This window comes from Sinocyclocheilus grahami, unplaced genomic scaffold (assembly GCF_001515645.1).
Source record: "Sinocyclocheilus grahami isolate Dianchi unplaced genomic scaffold, SAMN03320097.WGS_v1.1 scaffold73.1, whole genome shotgun sequence".
NCBI classification, from domain to species: Eukaryota; Metazoa; Chordata; class Actinopteri; order Cypriniformes; family Cyprinidae; genus Sinocyclocheilus; species Sinocyclocheilus grahami.
The window spans coordinates 962,275-983,690 of record NW_015505252.1 but is presented as its reverse complement, the minus strand read 5'-3'; the positions used below and the strand labels follow the sequence as shown (position 1 = coordinate 983,690).

The following is a 21,416-nucleotide window of genomic DNA, read 5'->3' as shown; positions in this document are numbered from 1 at the left end:
GTAGAACAAAATTACCATCCAATCACAATCCGTTATCGATTAACTTGCAGTAAGTGAAGGCGGGATAGATACGGATAGAATGGAAACACAACGGAAACGCTCTCTCGGCCGTGCGCCCGTGCGATCCCAGTTCTGCGATCAGTTCTCCTTCACACACACACCTGTCAAAATATCCATCATGTGGAGAATCTCACGTAAACACAGTCGGTTATGGCTTAAGTGAATGTAAACAGGTGGGTGAAAACCGGATGTGTGTCAGTATATTACATTCATTTGGCCTTAAATGGACAGTAGCCTAATTAAATACTTGTCTGTCTCATTAATGTTAATCAAACAACAAAAGATGTTAAATAAATGTATACATGTTAAACCTACTGTATTAGAAAAATTAGTTTATTTAATATTTAATTTGTATCTATTGTATTTGTCTTACGGTTTGTAACTTGCTTCTTTATTTTTATATAAAAATAACTATATATATATATATAAATATAATTTAGATATCATGAAATAACATTTCTCATAACATGGTCATATATCCCCCTCCCGTCCCATATTGAACCATGAGAAATCTGGTCACCCTAGACAGATAATGTGAGCGTGGATCAGTGTTTGATGAACGCACCAGCCAGCCTCCAGTGATGACGAGCGCGTTCTTGCCGGGCTCTGTGAAAAACGGCTCCTTCAGCTTCTTATTGCGTCCTTGAGGGTCGTTGCGCCTTTGGGTCTGTCTGTTCCTCAGCTGAACACTGAGAGAGAAACAACGAGAGTCGTTAAAGCAGACGTTCAATCTCAAGCCACTGACTCATTCACAGACGTCCGTCAGCTGGCACGTACTTCACGTCCTCTCCGTAGTGGATCTTCATATCGTCGGTCAGCAGCTGGCAGGAGAAGCCGATGTTCTCAGCCGTCTCTGAGTATGAGACAAACCAAAACCCATTAGAAATCAAACCTATCTCGCTTAAAATAAAGCAATAATAACAGTGAATTTACAACAGCTAAGGGGCATTGTTAGGCACAACACGAAGCGGAGTACGTAGTACCTAGTAAGGTTTCACAGAATAAAACAGAGCAAATAAAGTGTAATGATATAAATAAATAAATAGTATTCTTCCGCCAAACAATGTAGTTCCTCAGAAACAGTTGTGGTTCCAACAAAGGTAGTAGTAAACACAGGTGTATGTTTGTAGAGTAATTTACTACAGCTTCGAACGCGGCTCAACCAATCAGAATCAAGGACCGGAACTATCCGTTTTATAATAACACAATATTTCACGATCATCACTCACCTTTCTTGTCTCCGGTCAGAACCCAGATCTTGATGTCAGCTTTGGCCAGTTTTGCAATGGTTTCTGGAACGCCGTCCTGAAGTTTATCTTCAATGGCTGTTGCTCCAATCAGCTGAAACAATAAACAAATGACACATTCATCAAACACACACGTGTATGTATGTATGCATGCATGCATGTATGTGTGTGTATGTATATACTGTATATATATATATATAGAGAGAGAGAGAGAGAGAGAGAGAGAAATCTCGTATAATTTTATATAATATATAAATTACATAAAATAAATTTGTATATAATACAAAATCTAATATAACATGATAACATAAAACATAACATAATAATAATATATTTTATAATATACATGTAATATATTTAATATATATTTATATATAACATACATGCAAAAATGTTTTATTAGCACATTTAACAAATTTAATATGACTTTTTATTAAATCTCTTTTTAACAAATATAGATTTTCGTAAGATATATAGCATATATCTAGTAGGATGAGTAATATAACAAAATATAATAGGTTAAGTTTATTAGCATTTTCGATTTAATATGAAATTTTAATTAAAAGTATATATTTTCTAATATTAACAAACTATACAATATATAAAAATATGTTTGTACAATTTAACAAAATAGACATTCACAAATTTGCTGAAATTTTATTAAACACTATCATTGTTTAACACTATCATTAATCAAAATTTACATTATTAATTTAAACACTATCAACCTGAAAAGATTTTGAACAGTAAGCATATTATATTATTCTCACTTTTAAGTCACTTTGGATAAAAGGGTCTTCTAAAAAGTGTCTGTTCTCAGCCAATAGCAATTAGCCAAACACTGGCAGGTTAATGAGCCTGACTAATATATCAATCGATCACTAGTCACTTCCCTGAAATGAATACAGATTTTCCTTTCTTATTTCCCTACCAGAAGATTTTTCTCGATCTCTTCGTACAGCACGTCCAGAGCCTCCTCACGGTTCCCCATCGAAACGCTGGCGGCCTGGTGTTTCTGAGACCAGGCGTCATACTCCGCCTGACTGATGTCCTTATAGCACAGACACAGAGTTCGCAGCGTCTCGTTCGCAAAGATCTGAAAGAGAAATCCAACCGTTTAGCACACAATGCATGCTATTCTTCTGCTTTAAGCAAGAAACTACAGGAAAAATCTTTTCATACACCAGTCAATTTTGAGATTTTGGGCTATTTGTGCTGTTTCAGAATAGTGGAAAGAAAACATTTAATTGTTTATCTTATTGCACTTTTAATCTGTAGATTTCAATTACAATACATCATTTTAATTGCTGAGTTTTTTCTCAACTTCAGCCACACGTACATACACCAACATATACAGTTATATTTTTATCTATATTCTAAAAGTTTTTACTGAGGGGTTTGTTTATATATAATGTTCTTGATTTTATTCCTAAAAACATGGTGAAAATGTCTTTTTTAACAGTATTTTCTGATTTATTGAGTAATAAAAAGAGATATCCAAAATCCCCTCTGCAAAAACCTTTGACTCTAATATGCCAGTAAAATGAAACCAGAATTATTAAGTTATCATTGGTGTCAATGCCATCAAATCTGACATGATGCATCAACTTCACAGTCTGTTCCTCACAAAAAGCAATCCTATGGCTACTGAGACTTTGAATCTGGATTATTTTAGTACCAATGAGATACTTTTATAGTTTTTCTGTTTTCATTTTAATTTGAACTTTTTTTTTTTTTTTTGATTTTGTTGTGTTTGAGACTTTTATTAGTTTTTTGTAATTAGTCTATGTAGTTTTTATTCATTCTTAGTTTTAGTTATTAGTGCATCAAGACAAACTAAATGAAAATGAGAAATGTTGCCTTATAAGTTTAAGTTGTTTTATATTTGATTTTATTTCAAGTAGTGCTGTCAAACGATTAATCGTGATTAATCGCATCCAAAATAAAAGTTTTTGTTTACATAATATACTATATGTGTGTGTACTGTGTATATTTATTATGTCTATATAAATACACACACATGCATGTACATATTTAAGAAAAATATGTTACGTTTATATATTAAATATATTTATATATTATATAATTTATATTAATATATATGTAAAATATTTTCAAAATATATACTGTGTGTGTTTTTATATATACATAATAAATATACACAGTACACACACATATACAGTATTACGTAAATAAACACTTATTTTGGATGCAATTAATCGTGATTAATCATTTGGCAGCACTAATTTCAAATTTTATATTCCTGGTTTTATGGTTTTAGTTTTAGTTAGATATAATAACCCTGCTTCTAGAGTACTTTTATGCTATTTTATGGTGTTTTATCTACTGGAGCGTGACACATTTAAAAAATTTAAAATGTAATTTAAAAATTCTCCATTAAACATTCTCTAAAAATCTTTGCATTCCATGGAAAAAAATAATATGATGACAAAACTGTCGAACTGTCCCTTTAATTTGCAATGGCATGCTGAACCTCATTAACATATGCAAATGAATTTGTTAATAGTGTTAGTACTCACATCCAGAGCTTCTTGCGTGGTTTCTTTATTCTTACTATTGGCATCCAGTCGCTGGTAGATCACAGTGTCTGCGCCCTTACAGTACAGACGGATTCTACCATCTGGAAATCTCACTACACACAAACACACACAAGAGTGAGAAACAGGTGACGGCGACTGACAGACAGGAAGTGAAGAACAGGAGCAGCAGGACTCACGGATGATGGACATGCGCTTGCGGTCGCTGTTGAAGTCGAGCAGAGCGAGCACCTCGTAGGTCTCCTCATGGTCCAGCTCCATGATGGTGATGGTGTCCTGCGTTCGGGACAGGAACACGAACCCAAAGTTGCGTGCGGCTGTGACCAGAGCGCCCTCGTCAGGAGACGCGGCCTGGTACACCAGCTCATCTGAACACAGAGAAAATATGCAGTACATAAATTAACTTTAAATAATATCTGCTGCATTTTTCTGTACTTTTTACTTATTTGAGCAGATAGTACACAAAGTAGGATTAGGAAAGCTAAATAATTCTGAGATGAAAGCATACATGCTTGATTACTGTGTCAATGGTTTATTTTTGCATAATCTCAGCTTGGGCTGGGCGATATAGCTAAAAAATGTATCAACGATATAATGTTTCATATCGTTCGGTATCGATAATTATTGACATTTTTTATAACCTTTTTTAAAACAAAAAGCAATAGAAAAAGAAAGTTTAAATTTAACCACTGTATTGTTAAATTAACCCAATTTATTGAGACAAACAACAAATATTTTTTAGTTTTAACAATCAAACACAAAATAAAAATTAAACGAATATCTCATTTCTAGTGTTTTATATGCAGATTAAGTAGGCCTTAAGGAAACTTTTGTCTTGTCTCCCGAGGCCACAGGAGGGCGCAATGAGCAAAATAATGCAGCGCATTTAAATTGTCAACGCAAGGAAGTAACTCTATAAAAAATGTGCATTACGTCTAAATTAAATCAAATACAATTTCGTAAATTGCATAAACAATTATGAACAAAACAGCATAATGTATTTATGCATTGCTTAATCCAAAGAGCCGAAGCGCCCAACACAGACTGCATTTAAAAACATACGAGACGCAGATAAAAGGAATAAACCTCCACAAATTAATGACGTGTTTTCTAAAAGTTTAAACTGTTTTAACTTTGCACGGCTGTCTACATCTCTTGTGTGAGACGCGAGTGCAGCAGTCATATTTGTCCGTCTAAAAAATGCGCTGAATATGCGTTCGTGTGAATGGCTTGGTATCGGTTTTAACCCATTCAAGATCTTCTCCGCATTGAGCTTCTATATTTCTCTAATTTTTTTAATGCATAACACAGCAGCGGCGCGTCTCGTGGGCTAGACTAACAAAACATTAAAATGCAACAACGTCACATACACCATCACCGCATCTCGCGTGCCACTGATGACGCTTCCAGACGCACTCCTAACATTCAAATGCAAATGTTAATTTTAATTTTAATTAACTTTATTTCACAATCTCCTCATCACAGGCAGGCACAGCACTCATTTCAGCATGTGTTTGTGTTTGTGTGTGCTGTCTGCGTCACTCATAGAATGTGCTTATATCGTGCGCTATATCGAAACATTTTTCTATCGTTATCGAAGAAGGTGTACCGTCAATAAATACCGATACCCTTTTATCACCTAGGCCTACTCAACAGATAATGATATTTTTGTCTCCTCACTCTCTTTCTGCTCCACCATGACGGTGTGACACAAGGACAGGAGTTTGAAGAACTCCAGTACTTGCGGATCCTTCTTCGAACGGATACAGGAAACGAGGAAATGGTCTTCAAACTCAAACTTCTTGTCGGCATTCTCATTCCAGCTGAAATCCACAGGCTGAGTAAAAATGGGAGAGAAAATTAAATGAATATCAGTGACCAATCAAACATTTTGACAAAAAAAAAACGTTAAGTTAAAATGCTAACTTAAAATGACATTAGCTAAAACTAAATGAAATCCTGTCATATATTGAATATGTAATAAATAAAATTAATAAACACTCTCTATAAATTAAATTCATAATTAATCTAAAATGAATAAATAAATTAAACTATATAAATGTACACTCTATAAATAAATCAAATAAATACTTTATGAATGCACTCTCGATGAATAAAAGTAAATAAGTGTAATCTCTATAAATAAAAATAAAATCCTATAAATCCACGCTCTATAAAAACAATTAAATAAATAAACAAACAAACAAAACTGTAAATGCACTCTCAATAAATAAAAATCAATCATTCAATCAATCAATAGATAAAACTATATAAATATAATCTCTATAAATAAAAATACAATTAATCAATCAATCAATAAAACTATAAATACACTCTCAATAAATACAAATAATAATCAATCAATCAATCAATAAAATGATAAACACTCTCAGCAAAAACTGTTTATGTACTCTCTATGAATAAAAATAAATCAAATCAATCAGTCTATCAATAAAACTACATAAATGTACTCTTTAGAAATAAAAAAGAACTTGTATTTAAAATATAAAATAATATGTATTGCATGTATTAAAAATGACATAGTAAATAAATTTTAAAAAAATTTATAAAAAAATAAATAAGTAAATAAATAAAACTCCATAAATGCATTCTGCATACGTACCTTTCCTCGGTCCAAGGCCACACCGTCTGCACTGGTGGGATCACCTATAGATCAACACAGAGCACTGTCAATTACCACGCTAATTTAGTTCACGTAATTATTAAAGCAACAACAATTTAAACAGCGCTAGATGATTTGAACAATTTGAACGCACTAAAGCACACTTCTGAGTGCAGACAGCGTGGAATGAGACAAGATACCTTTTAACTTAACAAGCCGTCTCAAATACGAGTCACTCATTTAATACTCACTGTTAGAGGTTTATAAGCATGAGCAACTGTAATAGCCTCTAATAATGTAATGTAATTAAGGAAAAGGAGTGCTACTGAAGCGTAAAACAGATGATATCAAGTTATTTCATGGCAAGATCGAAGGTGTCAGCGTATTTTAATCTCATCCAGGTCAGAAACCTGACCTGTGTGAAACTAAAGCCTCAAATCTCTCCCACAGTCACACACTGAGGCACCCCACAGTCACACACACACATCTCTGGAGTCACGAATACAAACGTGAGGGCTGTGAGCTGGCCTCATATAAACCAAGGATTATATCCGATCAGACATGACACGCCTTTGACACTCATCCAAACACATTCAACACTTGCATCAGCTCTTTTCATACTTGATTTAAATGCATCTAATGCTTTGAAAGATAAAACCTCAATAACAAGTGGTTAAATTTCACTCAACTTGACTGCATGTTTTAACCCTGTAAAGCCTGACATGTCAAATAATAGTAGTTAGAAAAAAGTAATGTTTTGAAATGGAACAGTTTATTGAAGTTATACTTATATATGATAATCAGGCTTTTATGGCTCATATAGTATGATAATGTGAGAATATTTACATTTAATCATTTAGCAGACGCTTTTATCCGAAGCGACTTACAGATGAGAATAATGGAAGCAATCAAAATCAACAAAAGAGCAATGATATACAAGTGCTATAACAAGTCTCAGTTAGCTTAATGCACTACACGTAGCAAGGTTTTTTTTTTTATTATATAATAAATAAAAAGAAAACAGATAGAATAGAAAAAGAATAGACCAAGCTAGTGTTAGAGGCCTTTTTTGCTTTTGTTAATTGTATAATAAATAAAAAGAAAACAAATAGATAGAATACAAAAAGGTTAGAGAAGCAAGTGTTAGTTTTTTTTTTAAAGAAAACAAGCAGTTAGTAAATAAATAGAGTGCAAGTTTAAAAGGGACCAGTTTTTTTTATTATAAAGAATAGAATTAGAATAGAGAGTGCTAGAGTTAGAGGGTCAAATAAAGCTGGAAGAGATGTGTTTTTAGCCGATTCTTGAAGATGGTTAAGGACTCAGCTGCTCGGATTGAGTTGGGCAGGTCATTCCACCAGGAGGGAACATTTCATTTAAAAGTCTGTGAAAGTGATCTTTGAGATGGCACGATAAAGCGCCGTTCACTTGCAGAACGCAAGCTTCTAGAGGCATATACTGTAAGTCTGAAGTAAAGAATTTAGGTAAAGGGGTGCAGAGCCAGTGGTGGTTTTGTAGGCAAACATTAATGCCTTGAATTTTATGCGTGCAGCTATTGGTAGCCAGTGCAAATTGATAAACAGAGGTGTGACGTGCATTCTTTTCAGCTCGTTAAAAATGTATCTTGCTGCCACGTTCTGGATTAATTGTAAAGGTTTGAAAGAAGTGGCTGGAAGACCTGCCAAGAGAGCATTGCAATAGTCCAGCCTGGACAGAACAAGAGCTTGAACAAGGAGTTGTGAAGCATGTTCCCAAAGAAAGGGTCTGATCTTCTTGATGTTGAATAAAGCAAATCTGCAGAACCGGGCAGTTTTAGCAATGTGGTCTGAGAAAATCAGCCGATCATTAATTATAACTCCAAGGTTTCTGGCTGTTTTTGAAGGAGTTATGGTTGATGTAATAATAATAATAATAATAAGTTTAATTTATATAGCACCTTTCCCAAGCTCAAGGACGCTGCACAATGACAAAAGCAAATAAACAATCATGTCATACACAGATGGACAAGACATTTGCCAAGTCCAGAACGAGCGGTTGCAGTTGCATACCACAGTAATGGTTAGATGTGCCTAACTGGATGGTGAAATTGTGATGAAACGATGGGTTTGATGGAACCACAAGCAGTTGTGTCTTGGCAAGGTTGAGTTGAAAGTGATGGTCCTTCATCCAGCCAGCAAGAAATGTCTGTTAGACAAGCTGAGATGCAAGCAGCTATCATCAGATCATCAGGAAGGAATGAGAGGTAGAGTTGAGTTTCATCAGCATAGCAGTGATATGAAAAGCCATGATTCTGAATGACAGAACCTAGTGATGCCATGTAGACAGAGAAGAGAAGTGGTCCAAGTACTGAGCCCTGAGGCACCCCAGTAGTTAGATGTTGCGACTTGGACACTTCACCTCTCCAAGATACCTTGAAGGACCTATCTGATAGGTAAGACTCAAACCACTGGAGTGTGGTTCCTGAGATGCCCTTTGCCAATAGGGTTGACAGGAGGATCTGGTGGTTAACTGTGTCAAAAGCAGCAGACAGATACAGCAAGAAAAGTATTGAAGATTTGGAATCCACTCTTGCCAGTCTTAGGGCTTCAACAACTGAGAGCAAGGCAGTCTCGGTTGAATGTCCACTTCTGAAACCAGACTGGTTGCTGTTGAGGAGGTTGTTCTGTGTAAGAAAGGCAGAGACTTGGTTGAACAGCTCGTTCAAGTGTTTTTGCAATGAAAGGAAGAAGGGAAACCGGTCTGTAGTTCTCTAAAAGAGATGGGTTAAGGGTGGGTTTCTTAAGTAGTGGGGTTATACGAGCCTGTCTAAATGATGAGGGAAAAACACCAATGTACAGGGATGTGTTAATGATGTGAGTGAGTGCAGGTACAACGGCAGGAGAAATGGCTTAAAGGAGATGAGATGGAATAGGATCAAGCGGACAAATAGTAGGATGATTGGAAAGGATGAGTTTAGAGACTTCTGCCTCAGAGAGTGAAGAGAAGGATGTGAACGAGTGTATGTTTGCTGGTAAGATGTGCTTGACAGATTGTGATGTGGAAAATTGTGGACTGATGGTTTTAGAAATGGAGAAACACGTTAATTGTATTCTGAGGCACAAACGGAGCAAAAATATGCAATTTGGTGCGGATGATGATTTTTATATAGACAAAAAGATGTTTCTAACAGTATAGCAGATACTTACATAAAATTATATAAATATCAGTTGTCACACTATATCTCCAATAATATGTCTTAGTAAGATGTGATTTAAATGATCAAAACATATAATGCAATGCAATCCAATGATGATTGAGAGATAAGAACAAATAAACGTTCCTCAAAAGCTTGGTGATCATATTCACTTTTTTCTAAAAAATTACATCTGGATAATCAAGTAAACCTAAGTTGCTTCAGTCCAGTGTTCATTTTGAAATATTACTAACAATATCAAAGCTATTCTTACATTTACTTTATAAAAATCAGATTTCGCTGTAAAAAGACACATGAATCATGAGCTGAAGGTGAATGTTTGTATAATTACACTAAAAGGACTTTTACTTGATAAAAAAAGAAGCAATCAGACGAGACTATTATAGTTTTTATAAAGATTTAAAATTAATTAGCATTTTTATATTTTACATATTCATTTTAATTTTAATGTTTTAGTAATTTTGTTTAAATGTTGTCGTTTTTTAATGTCTATATAGATTTTATTGATTTTTATTTCAGTTATTTCAGTACATTAAGTTAATCTAAATTAAATAATTAAATAATCTAAATCTAAAAATTGAGAAATATTGCCTTGGCAACTAGCTTCTTATATATATTATTTTATTTCCATTCATTTTACCATTTATTTTAATCAACTAAAATGTTTTTTTTAATGGTTTTAGTTTTAGCTATAATAACACTGTTGTGTACAAAAAGTTTTGATTATGTTGATTATTTAGAAACTGGTGTACCAAATAAGACAGAGTAGGATTTACAGGGTTAGCTTTCTTAGAATGTTCCTCTAAAAGCAAGGTTGGTGGTTTGTCTCACCGTAAGTGCGTCCTCTAATGGTGCACTTCTTGAAGGCCATGATGTTCTGCGTGAGCGTGCCGGTTTTATCAGAGAAGATGTACTCGATCTGTCCCAGCTGCTCGTTCAGTGTGGTGGTTCTGGCTTTGGCCGGCGTGTCTTTGTCAGCGTAGTACATCTGCAGATCCCAGTTAATGAACTTACTCTGACCCAGGCGGATCACCTCCACACTGAGAGAACAGAAACCAGTGAGTTATCTGAAGAACAATGCAATCTGTGTGCTCAGAGAGTGGAGGAGAGGCTGCTGTCGTACCTCACATAGAGAGAAATGGGCACCATGGTGTTGAGGATGATGATGTAGCCCCAGAAACTGAGGAAGCCTCGGTAAGATGAAGAGTAGTTGAGGCCGTCGTACAGATACCAGGCCTTCGAGCCAATGCTCTCGTACCAGTACGTGTGTCCGATGGCCAGACCAGCGCACAACAAAACCAACAACACAAAGATCTACAGGGAGAACCAGAGAGAGATGAGAATATATTAGGGTGCAAGATGAGAAAAGATTTATTGCATTGTATTATTAGGCTATTAATGCATTACCTATAAACAAAAACAAATATATAAAGCTTGCACAATAAATATGATAAATAAATTAAACTCTACAAATGGTCTATATAAAGAAAAAGAAAATATTCTATACCATGTACTATATAAATATATAAACAAACTCGAATACACTCTCTGTAAATAAGATTAATAAATAAAAACACAAACTCTATAAATATTTTTATGTACTCTATAAATAAATAAAAATATATAAATAAACAAACTCTATAAATGCACTCTCTACGAATAAAAAATAATAAATAAATCCGAATTAACTTTGTATAAATAAAAACATGAATAAAAGTAAAAATACAAATACAAAATAAATCATGATAATTATATAAATGCACTCTCTATAAATAAATACAACTAAAAATAAAAAAGCATACTGAATAAAATAAACAAAATTCTATAAATGCACTCACTGCAAATAAGATTAATAAATAAAACTATTAATTCACTCTATAAATAAAAATACTGAATATAATAAAGAAAAATGCACTCTCTATAAACAAAAATAATAGATAAACTATGCACTTATAAATAAAAGTGAAAATATAAACAAATAATGATTAAAAAATGCATAAACAATATAAAATGTACTCTATAAATAAATACAACTAAAAATTGCACTCTCTGTAAATAAGACTAATAAACTATAAATTCACTCTATAAATAAAAATACTGAAAATAAAATTCTAATGCGCTCTCTATAAACAAAATAATAGATAAATAAAATTATGAATGCACTATAAATAAAAATAAATGCATTGTATACGTGCATAGACTGCATTCTCTGTAAATAAATGAATTAAACTTCTATAAATCACTTTGTATAACTAAATATAAACTCAACCGCACTCTCTGTAAATATACACCTCTATAAATAAAGTAATAAAACAAACCTCTATAAATACACAATGTATAAATAGCAATATAAATAAAAATAATAAATAATATAAATAAATACTCCGTAAATATAAATAAAAATGTCAAATAAAATCTCGAAATGACTTGTGGGAGTCAGTGAACTGTGTTTAACTGACCGTGTAGACCATGTAGTTCATGAGTTTGTCTATCAGGGTGCGCTTGAACCTGGTCTTCCCTCCGTTCCTCATGATTTTAGTGTCATTTCCTGTCGAACGAAACATCACAGCTGCTGTCACAAACACAAACCGAACCGTGACCGTGAGAGTGTGTCGGTCGGCGAAGTGAACTGACCTGCGAATATGACCAGGCCGTGGCACTCGTCCGTGTTGCGAATCTTGCATCCTCTGAGCAGCATGTTGTCCAGGTCGAGCGGGTAACTCTGAGCGTCCCAGATCATCGTTCCCACAAACTTATCCAGACGGTTGTTGGGCTCCTCACACACGATCAACGCTGAGAAAGACACAAAACGAGAAACTGCACTGCAAATTCTCTGGATGGTTACATGGAAGCATTAACAACATTGCCAGTTGCTTGGTTTCGAAACGAGCCGCACCTGGTTAGTAGGGCTGGGTAAAAAATTTCGATATTTCGATTTTAATCGATTCTCATTTTTATGGAATGATATAGATTCTTAAATCCCAAGAATCGATTAGTCTAGCCTGTTTTCAGTTAATGGACGGAACTTTGAAGCGCACCTCCCATCCAGTAAATTGCAATAAGCATTGTGCTTTGGTACTTTTAATATAAAAACAGTCCCACATTTCAAATTCTGTCCATTGTATTGCAGTATTCAAACAATAAATGCCGTTTTGGCGCTGTTTAATGTGGAGTGACAGATCGCTGTGAACTGATCATCTCCTCCACATTGATACCAGTTTCAGCACAAAATAAACATGACTAAACATCCGAAGGTAAGTTAAAAGAAAGAGTACAACTTTACAATCCGTATCCTGTCTCATGTAATCGCTCAATCAGTGTTTCAGCCACGCAAAAACGTCAATATAACGGCTTGTAAACAAAGTCACATTTACCTCAGAAAAACATATTCGGTGACCATAAACTCATTAATCAGATAGAAAAATAAACTGTGGAGAGGGGCATTTTGTTAAATATATGCACCATATAACATTCATTATAATTTTTACAGTTCTTCAATGTTTAATTTATGTTTGAATAAATCCATCAAGTTTTCATGACAGCCACCATTTAAATGTTTATATCCCATTTCAAAAAAACGAACTGAAATAGAAATAGTATGTAATTGTAACGTTATTATTTTAAAAACTGTAATTTTAGCAGTTGTATAGTCAACAAATCAGTCAATTTTAACCTTTAATATTATAGTAATGTAGTACCAACTGACTCTCATGTATATTTTATAGCATTAGTTGAGCGATTTTGTTTTTCCTTGAGAAAATTTGGCATGTAGCCTACTGATATATATCCAAAATAATCGCTATTGAATCGAATCGGTAATCGAATCACAAGCTTGTGAATGAGAATCAAATCAAATCGTGAAATTTGTGTCAAAATCCAGCCCTACTGGCTAGCACATGGTTTAAGGCAACACGTGTTTATGCATGGAAAATCACAATCAAGCAACTACTCGCACACAAATGATCTGTGTCCAAGTCTGTCAACTCTCCTATAATAGGTGTAACACTCACCATTAAACCGGGCCAACTGATTCTCCTCCTGAAGACGCTCGTCAGTCACCTTGAGACCCATCTTAAACTTCAGATTCGTCTCTCTGGACAATGAGAAACTACATTAATAAAAGTCATTTGACAACAAGAAGCACTAAAACCAACTCCCATCCTCTTTCACGAAACGATGAAAAATATACATTTAATTTCAATATTATATTTTATTTTATTTATTTAATTTATTTATGTTTTTTTATTTTTTTATTTTATATTCAGTATTTATTTTAATTTTAATATATATTTTATTTCAACTTCAAGTTGCTTGCAGAGGATATTTCACCAATATTATACTATTTTTTACATTAAAATGAGAAAGCTTTTATAAAATATTAAAAGTGAAATATTCTATCAATTAAATAATAAATATTTAAAATTGTATATATTTACTAAACAATGGAAAAGTACACAGACAGGCAAACGCAGCAACTGAATTACGATTCTATTGTATGTAAAAAACGAAATTAATCAAGTGTATTTAAACAAATGAAATGTAAAAACACTTTAAAATGTAAAACAGAGGAAAAGCAAGCATAAACATGACAGCAAATGAACATTTAAGGTGTGTGTAATGAATTAGGATCCACAAACACAGTGCAATTCATAAATTTAAGGTTTCTCGCTGTAGATTTTTCACTAATATTATAATATTTGAAGCATTCAAAGATTTTAATGAAAATAAAAATGTTATAAAATATAAAAAATATCAATGAAGTATTTTAATATTTATGAAACAATTTAAACAGACAGACGAACTCAGGAACTGAATTATGATTCTATTGTATGTGAAAGACAAAATGTGAAAAAGCAAGCATAAACATGACAGCTAATTAATATTCAAGTGTGTGCAATGACAATCAAATGTTTCATAATTAGGATCTATAAACCTTAAAATATAGACTAATGTGAAATACTTCAGGTTTCTCATTTTAAAACAAGGCTTGCATTTGAAAATCGTATAAAATATTTTAAATATTACATTTTTAATGATATCAATTAAATTTTTTATATAAATGAAGCCATTCAAAAGTTCACAGACAAACAAAGCCAGGACCTGAATTATGATTCTTTTGTACATAAAGAAAGCAAAATAAAGCGATTGTGTTTGGACTGAAGTGTACGAGACAAAGAACAAATCCATTACACAACTCATGTCCGAGCACTTTAATGACCGTTCATAATGCTGACATGAAGTCATCAAATTACACAAAAACTGATTCATGCAAGCAGAATTGGTTTTATGGTTGTGGCTAGAACAAGTCGATTATGACTACTGTAAAAAATCATCATAGAAATAGGCATTGTGTGTTAAAAGCGTGGAAATATGCAAGAGTGTGATTCAGAGGCTTAATAAACTGATGCGTGGCTTGTTGTGTGTTTAATGTGTCTCTTACCCGTCGAGCTCCGCCGTCTCTACATAACACAGACTGTTGGGATTTGAACTGGACAACAACAGAATATCGGCCTACATGAGGTCAAAACACAGGTGAAAATGAGAAACCAACCAAAGCATGACACCTGACAGATGAATGAAGTGACTGGAGGGGTGAAGAAACACATACATTAACAAACTAAATGCAGGATGGAGCATAAACATGACATGAAACCAAATTAATATTCAAGGTAATGTAATAACTACAGAATTATTAATGATTAGGATACATAAAATTAGGGAAAAGCCCAGAAACGAGCATAAAACAATCAGGCCCTCCTTAAAATAGACAATAATGAGATATACTTCAGGTTTCTTAAAGTGGATATTTCACTAATATTATAATATTTTAAACATTAAAATAAAAATGTAAAATATTTTATAAAATATATATATATATATATATATATATATATATATATATATATATATATATATATATACGCTATATAAGTTAAATATTTTAATTTACATTATTTTATTTTATGTATATCTGTATATATATATTTGTATTTAAAATGGCATACAGCAAACCTACACGTCTCTTAGAAAAAAATTGTTAATTTAACAGATCAGTTTATTTATTTTAATGTATAACTTAATTAAATTTCTTTATTTTATAATGTATAAATGCTCTACAACAGATGAAGACCACACTCAAATGACACATGGATAAAAAAAAATTATAAAATAAAATAAAATAAAAAAAAAATAGGAGGAACAACAGGAAGGCAAATAGATTTAAAAATAACTCACCGGGATAAAATCGTTTTTCTTTAGTCTGACCACGTCACCAACTTGTAGGTTCATCCATCTGGTTTTTTCAAACCTGAAAAATGAGAATTCAGCCTTATGTTTACATAATATTTTTTCAAACATGAGCACTAATCTCATGCACTTCAGTATTAAAGCAGATTAAAGTTCGGTCTTCACCTGCCATTGAGCAGCACGTCACACCTTCTGTTGTTGATTTCTTTGTCCATCCTGTGTCGTGCCTTTCAACGAGACACAGATCAGATGACAGAAACCATTAGCAGATCCTGACAATTAATGGCTGCCTTTCAACAAAACCATTCCACCAGAAAGCACAGGCAGGGACTCACCAGGTCGTCCACCAGGTCTTTAATGGCAGTGATGCCCAACACCAGCACTAACGGCACCAGGGTGGTGTACCACGGCAGCGTGGAGATTTGAGGAATGATCTGACGCATTCAAACACATGGATTCATATTCATAAAACAACACCAAATCAAAAAACAAAGCTGTTCATTTTCAATATTATAGCAATACATTTAATATAATAAATAAATGTTTTCCCCCCGGAAATATACACATGCACATGTGTGTATTTATATATACATAATAAATATAGATATCACATATTAATCGCAATTAATCGTTTGACAGCACTAATATATATATATATATACACACACACTTATTTTTTAATGATCTGACATACAGACCCTGTTTATTTTCAATAAATATATCAATAAAATTATATCAATAAAATTTGTATAAATATTTTTTAAGATATACATTATACACACAAACTATTTTTGAAAGATTAAATTAATTATTTTAATTTAATTGGATTTATTCATATAAATAAAACAAAATATATGTAGTTTTATATAAATCTACTTTATATTTCATTATTTTGAATGACCTGACATATGAAAACAGATTGAAGTTCATATCATATGTTCATATTATTCGTAAAATGACAACATGAAACTGAAATCAACCGTTTTTCCTAAAAACTATTTAATAATTCATTCTATAATATTTTTTATATATTTTCCATACTTATATCAACATATATATGCTGAGCAACAGATGTAAATAATAATAATAAAAAAAAAAATTGTAATAAATTATAATAAATCATAAATTTTTCATAAATAAATAATAAATATCTTATTTATCAGTGCGACACAAATGATTTTATGATGTCTCTGAAACAGTTTATTTTTTAAATAAATGTAACGCACAGTTAGGTCACTATCACAAAAGAAATCTCAATATGGTGATACGAGCCCTGATCGCTCATCCTGATCAGCCTGCGATCCTGACACAGTGAGGTCAACTCTGGCAGTGCTTGTGGGTTTATACCACAGACTGTATAAAAACATGGACGTAGTGTCCGTGACGTCACCCGTAGGTTCCTGAAGAGCGTTTTTGAAGCTCAAAGTGGGCGGAGCCGGCCGTCGCCATCTTGGCAGCGCGTCACTCCCGGATAATCGAAAATGGGCAAAGAGGTTGCTGAAATCACGCCCACCTAGCTCGACGGTGGTGACCGCAGCAGCAATCCACCTGTCACTCAAGTGGCCACGCCCCTAATTATGCAGAACTTTAAGGCTTAATATAATTTAAACGGATAAATTATTAAAAAAAAAATCACAGTTGTCATCAAGGTCAAAATTAGCTATATAGACCAAAATCATTTTTTTAACCAGGATGTAAACACGTTTTTTTCTGCTGTAAAGTTGGGCATCTTAACATGGGGAGTCTATGGAACTGACTCACTTTTGCAGCCAGCCTCTAGCGGCAAGTTAACGAATTACAGTTTAAGTCACTTCCGTGTTGGCTTCACCAGAGAGAGCGGGAGGTTGCCGCTTGGTTTCTACCTGCAGGATCAGCAGACACAGGAAGTAGAGGTTGGCCACTCTCTTAAACTGCTCGAACAGGTTCAGCGGCAGGAAGGTGAAGGCGTTGTATTTGTAGGTCTTGATTGCATTGCCCTTAAAATGAAAAGAAATTCAAGTTATTATCAAACTGGTGTAAAAACATTACATTTTTGCAACTTAAATTAAATTTTTGCAAGTTCTCCTCCCAAAAGGACTGAATTGTGAATGATCACAATTAAGATATGCTTTACATAAAACATTACCTGCTGAATGTGAAATAATACATCAATATTTCACAGAGAAATTCAAGGTTTTGTAAAGGAAAATGGCTTCTTATGTAACCCGAGGCTCTTCAGTAAGTTTAAAGCTTGTTAGTTGTGAAATAATGCAGACTAGTTTCTCAGGAGCTTTCTGAATTATGAGGCTGGAATAGCAGATTAAATACATTTGAAACTTTAAGAATTTTTATCAAAAATCAAAAGTCTAAATAAAAACTGGTCTCCAGATCTGTGTTAAGGATTTCATGGAAGTATAGAACAGAACAGAATAGAATAGAATAGAAAATAATTGCGACAATCGCACAATGCTGACTTTTTTTCAATCACATACTCCTGAGAATTTTAGTTTTTTTTTTTTACAGGAGCTTTCTGAATTATGAGGCTGGAATAGCAGATTAAATACATTTGAAACTTTAAGAATTTTTATCAAAAATCAAAAGTCTAAATAAAAACTGGTCTCCAGATCTGTGTTAAGGATTTCATGGAAGTATAGAATAGAACAGAACAGAATAGAATAGAATAGAAAATAATTGCGACAATCGCACAATGCTGACTTTTTTTCAATCACATACTCCTGAGAATTTTAGTTTTTTTTCTTACAATTTTGACGTTTGTCAAGTTTATTTCTTGCAATTTTGTAATGTTTCACTGAATTCTGCGATTCTGAGGACTGAAGTTCACATCATATGTTCATACAGTTCAAATTTTCTTAAATATTTAGTAATTAATTTTATATTTTAATAGACTTGTTAAAAAAATATTTTTTAAATATAGAATGAATTACTATAATATCATATTTATTTATATCAATAAAATGTTAAAGCAATTTACATTTTTTATTGGAATTCTGACTCGACATGCCACAATTCTGTGCTTCAATTTTTTTTTCACTGCCATGGATTAAAAAATCATCATCATAAAGTGAATTGTGACTTTTTATCTCGGAATACTGACTTTTTTTCTCAGAATTGCGAGACACAAACTCGTAACTTCCAAAAAAAAAAAAAAAAAAAAAAAAAAAGCCTAAATTGTGACATCAAAAGTCTTTTTTATTTTTTTTTATCCTGTGGCAGAAGCAGTCTTCCATACAGGTTCAATTCCACTGTTCCGTATTCATGAGTCTGATTCAATGCATCTCTGCAATTCATTTGCCTGTTTTTCTATTTTAGATCCCATTTTTCTGTTTCTGTTCCATTCACTCGCTCTTTCTTGTTCAAAATTTTAGTTACCAAACCCAACTGATTTCCATAAATGTAAATCATAACACATCTATGTTTTTTTTTTTTTTTATCCTGTGGCAGAAGCAGTCTTCCATACAGGTTCAATTCCACTGTTCCGTATTCATGAGTCTGACTCAATGCGTCTCTGCAATTCATTTGCCTGTTTTTCTATTTTAGATCCCATTTTTCTGTTTCTCTGTTTCAGTTCCATTCACTCGCTCTTTCTTGTTCAAAATTTTAGTTACCAAACCCAACTGATTTCCATAAATGTAAATCACAACACATCTATATCTGCTCTCGTAGGGTAACATTTCAACCTCAAGACAAATCCAGTCATCGCTGCTTATATCTCACGCAGAACACATGATACGTGGCAAACCTTGAGACATTTGACCCTGAAGGACTCGTTTATCCAGTCTTAGATAATTGTCATACCAAAGATCTTAAACTCCATCATTCTGAACGGAGGTGTTGCGTGTTTAACATGTAAATGATGTAAGAAAATGACCATAAAACTCTTAGTTTAGACCATAATAGAGGCCAAGCCCCAAGGTGTTAAGTTATTTAACACAACAAAACAGATAAGAGATGAATTGCAAACAAAATGCATGTCATGTTACTTAATTTTCTGGCGTTTCCAAAGATATAAATGTCTCAGACTGAAGCGTGATACTAAGATTGACTTGCAATGTTTGTTAAGTCACTATGAGTAGAACTATGAATAATGAGTGCAATCAATACGCAGAAATGTCACCTTTGAAGCTAAACTGTGTGACGTTGTTGTTGTTTTTCAGGTGAATTCAAAGGTGATTCGTGATTTATCGGACTACAAATTAAACATTTGACAGAGAAAAACAGATACAGTAACATTTCAGTCCCTTCTCAGAAAACTAAAAATTAATATGTTAATCTGAACACTGGTTTGACCAATTCGTACAATGATTGTAAAGCTTGTATGAGAGGAAACATATATCAAAATAATGATTATGGTATAGTAAAAGTATAGTTTCACTTTCATGGTCCTTTAGTTTAAGATGAAAACACGTTCCCGCTTCAAACACTCACTGTTTGTGGTGTAAACAGTGGAAAAATCCAGCATGCGAGCGTTTAGTGTTAGTAAGCAGTGGGAATTATCTGAGGATGCTCGCAGTATTTACCAGGACAATCTCGAGAGTTGAGTGTCTTAAAGGCACAATCATAGACTTTTGCTTACAAGCTCACTTTAAGCTCCACATCACATCACCCCAAAATAAAAGCATAAAATACAATTCTTTACCATATAGAACACCAGTCAAAAGTCTAGAATAATTACGATTTTTTTTTAATGTTTTTGAAAGAAGTCTCTTCTGCTCACCAAAGCTGCATTTATTTGATCAGAAATGCAGTAAAAATTGTGAAATATTATTACAATTTCAAACATCTGTTTTCTATGTGAATATATTATCAAATGTAATTTATTCCTGTGATCAAAGCTGGATTTTCAGCATCATTACTCCAGTCTTCAGTGTCACATGATCCTTCAGAAATCATTCTAATATGCTGATTTGCTGCTTAATTATTATTGGTTCTCATTTATTAATGATTATTCTTATGATTATTGTTTTTTATATGATTATTATTTGTTTTTGGTTGAAACTGTGATACTTTTTTCAGGATTATTTGATGAATATAAACGTTTGATCAATTTAACACATCCTTGTTGAATAAAAGTACACATTTTTATATTTAAAAAAAATCACTTACTCTTAAAAAAATATGAAGCAGCACAAATGTTTCTTGAGCAGCAAATCAGCATATTAGAATGATTTCTGAAGGATCATGTGACACTGAAGACTGGAGTAATGATGCTGATGATTACATTTTACAATATATACACATAGAAAACAGTTATTTTACATTGTAATAATATTTCACAATTTTTTATGTATTTTCATCAAATAAATGCAGCAAAAGACACTTCTTTTAGAAGCATTCAAAAAATCGTAATTATTCCAAACCGGTAGTGTGCAAACAGATATTTCAGGCTTTTACTAAAAATAGCAATGGATTCACTTACAGAATATTTGCTTTTCTTGATGCACAGAAAAACCTTCTTCTTGAACTGGGGCTGATTGCAATATTCCCTGTCATTG

General features: G+C 33.0%; 1 protein-coding gene across 2 annotated transcripts in view; it reads right to left on the bottom strand.

Annotated features, from left to right (window-relative positions):
• LOC107585654 (phospholipid-transporting ATPase IC-like) overlaps positions 1-21,416 on the bottom strand; it is a 42,552-nt gene that overhangs the window by 6,797 nt on the left and 14,339 nt on the right. For both annotated transcript variants that reach the window (XM_016272767.1, XM_016272766.1), the window contains exons 3-21: positions 21,341-21,416; positions 17,787-17,900; positions 16,260-16,358; positions 16,090-16,151; positions 15,913-15,985; positions 15,119-15,189; positions 13,689-13,771; positions 12,313-12,471; positions 12,138-12,226; positions 10,802-10,992; positions 10,510-10,718; positions 6,489-6,532; positions 5,546-5,702; positions 4,045-4,233; positions 3,848-3,960; positions 2,239-2,403; positions 1,290-1,401; positions 838-913; positions 626-749 (exon numbers count right to left, since the gene is read on the bottom strand). In XM_016272767.1, coding sequence (XP_016128253.1) covers positions 626-749; positions 838-913; positions 1,290-1,401; positions 2,239-2,403; positions 3,848-3,960; positions 4,045-4,233; positions 5,546-5,702; positions 6,489-6,532; positions 10,510-10,718; positions 10,802-10,992; positions 12,138-12,226; positions 12,313-12,471; positions 13,689-13,771; positions 15,119-15,189; positions 15,913-15,985; positions 16,090-16,151; positions 16,260-16,358; positions 17,787-17,900; positions 21,341-21,416 — 2,206 coding nt within the window. The remainder of the gene's footprint in view (positions 1-625; positions 750-837; positions 914-1,289; positions 1,402-2,238; positions 2,404-3,847; positions 3,961-4,044; positions 4,234-5,545; positions 5,703-6,488; positions 6,533-10,509; positions 10,719-10,801; positions 10,993-12,137; positions 12,227-12,312; positions 12,472-13,688; positions 13,772-15,118; positions 15,190-15,912; positions 15,986-16,089; positions 16,152-16,259; positions 16,359-17,786; positions 17,901-21,340) is intronic.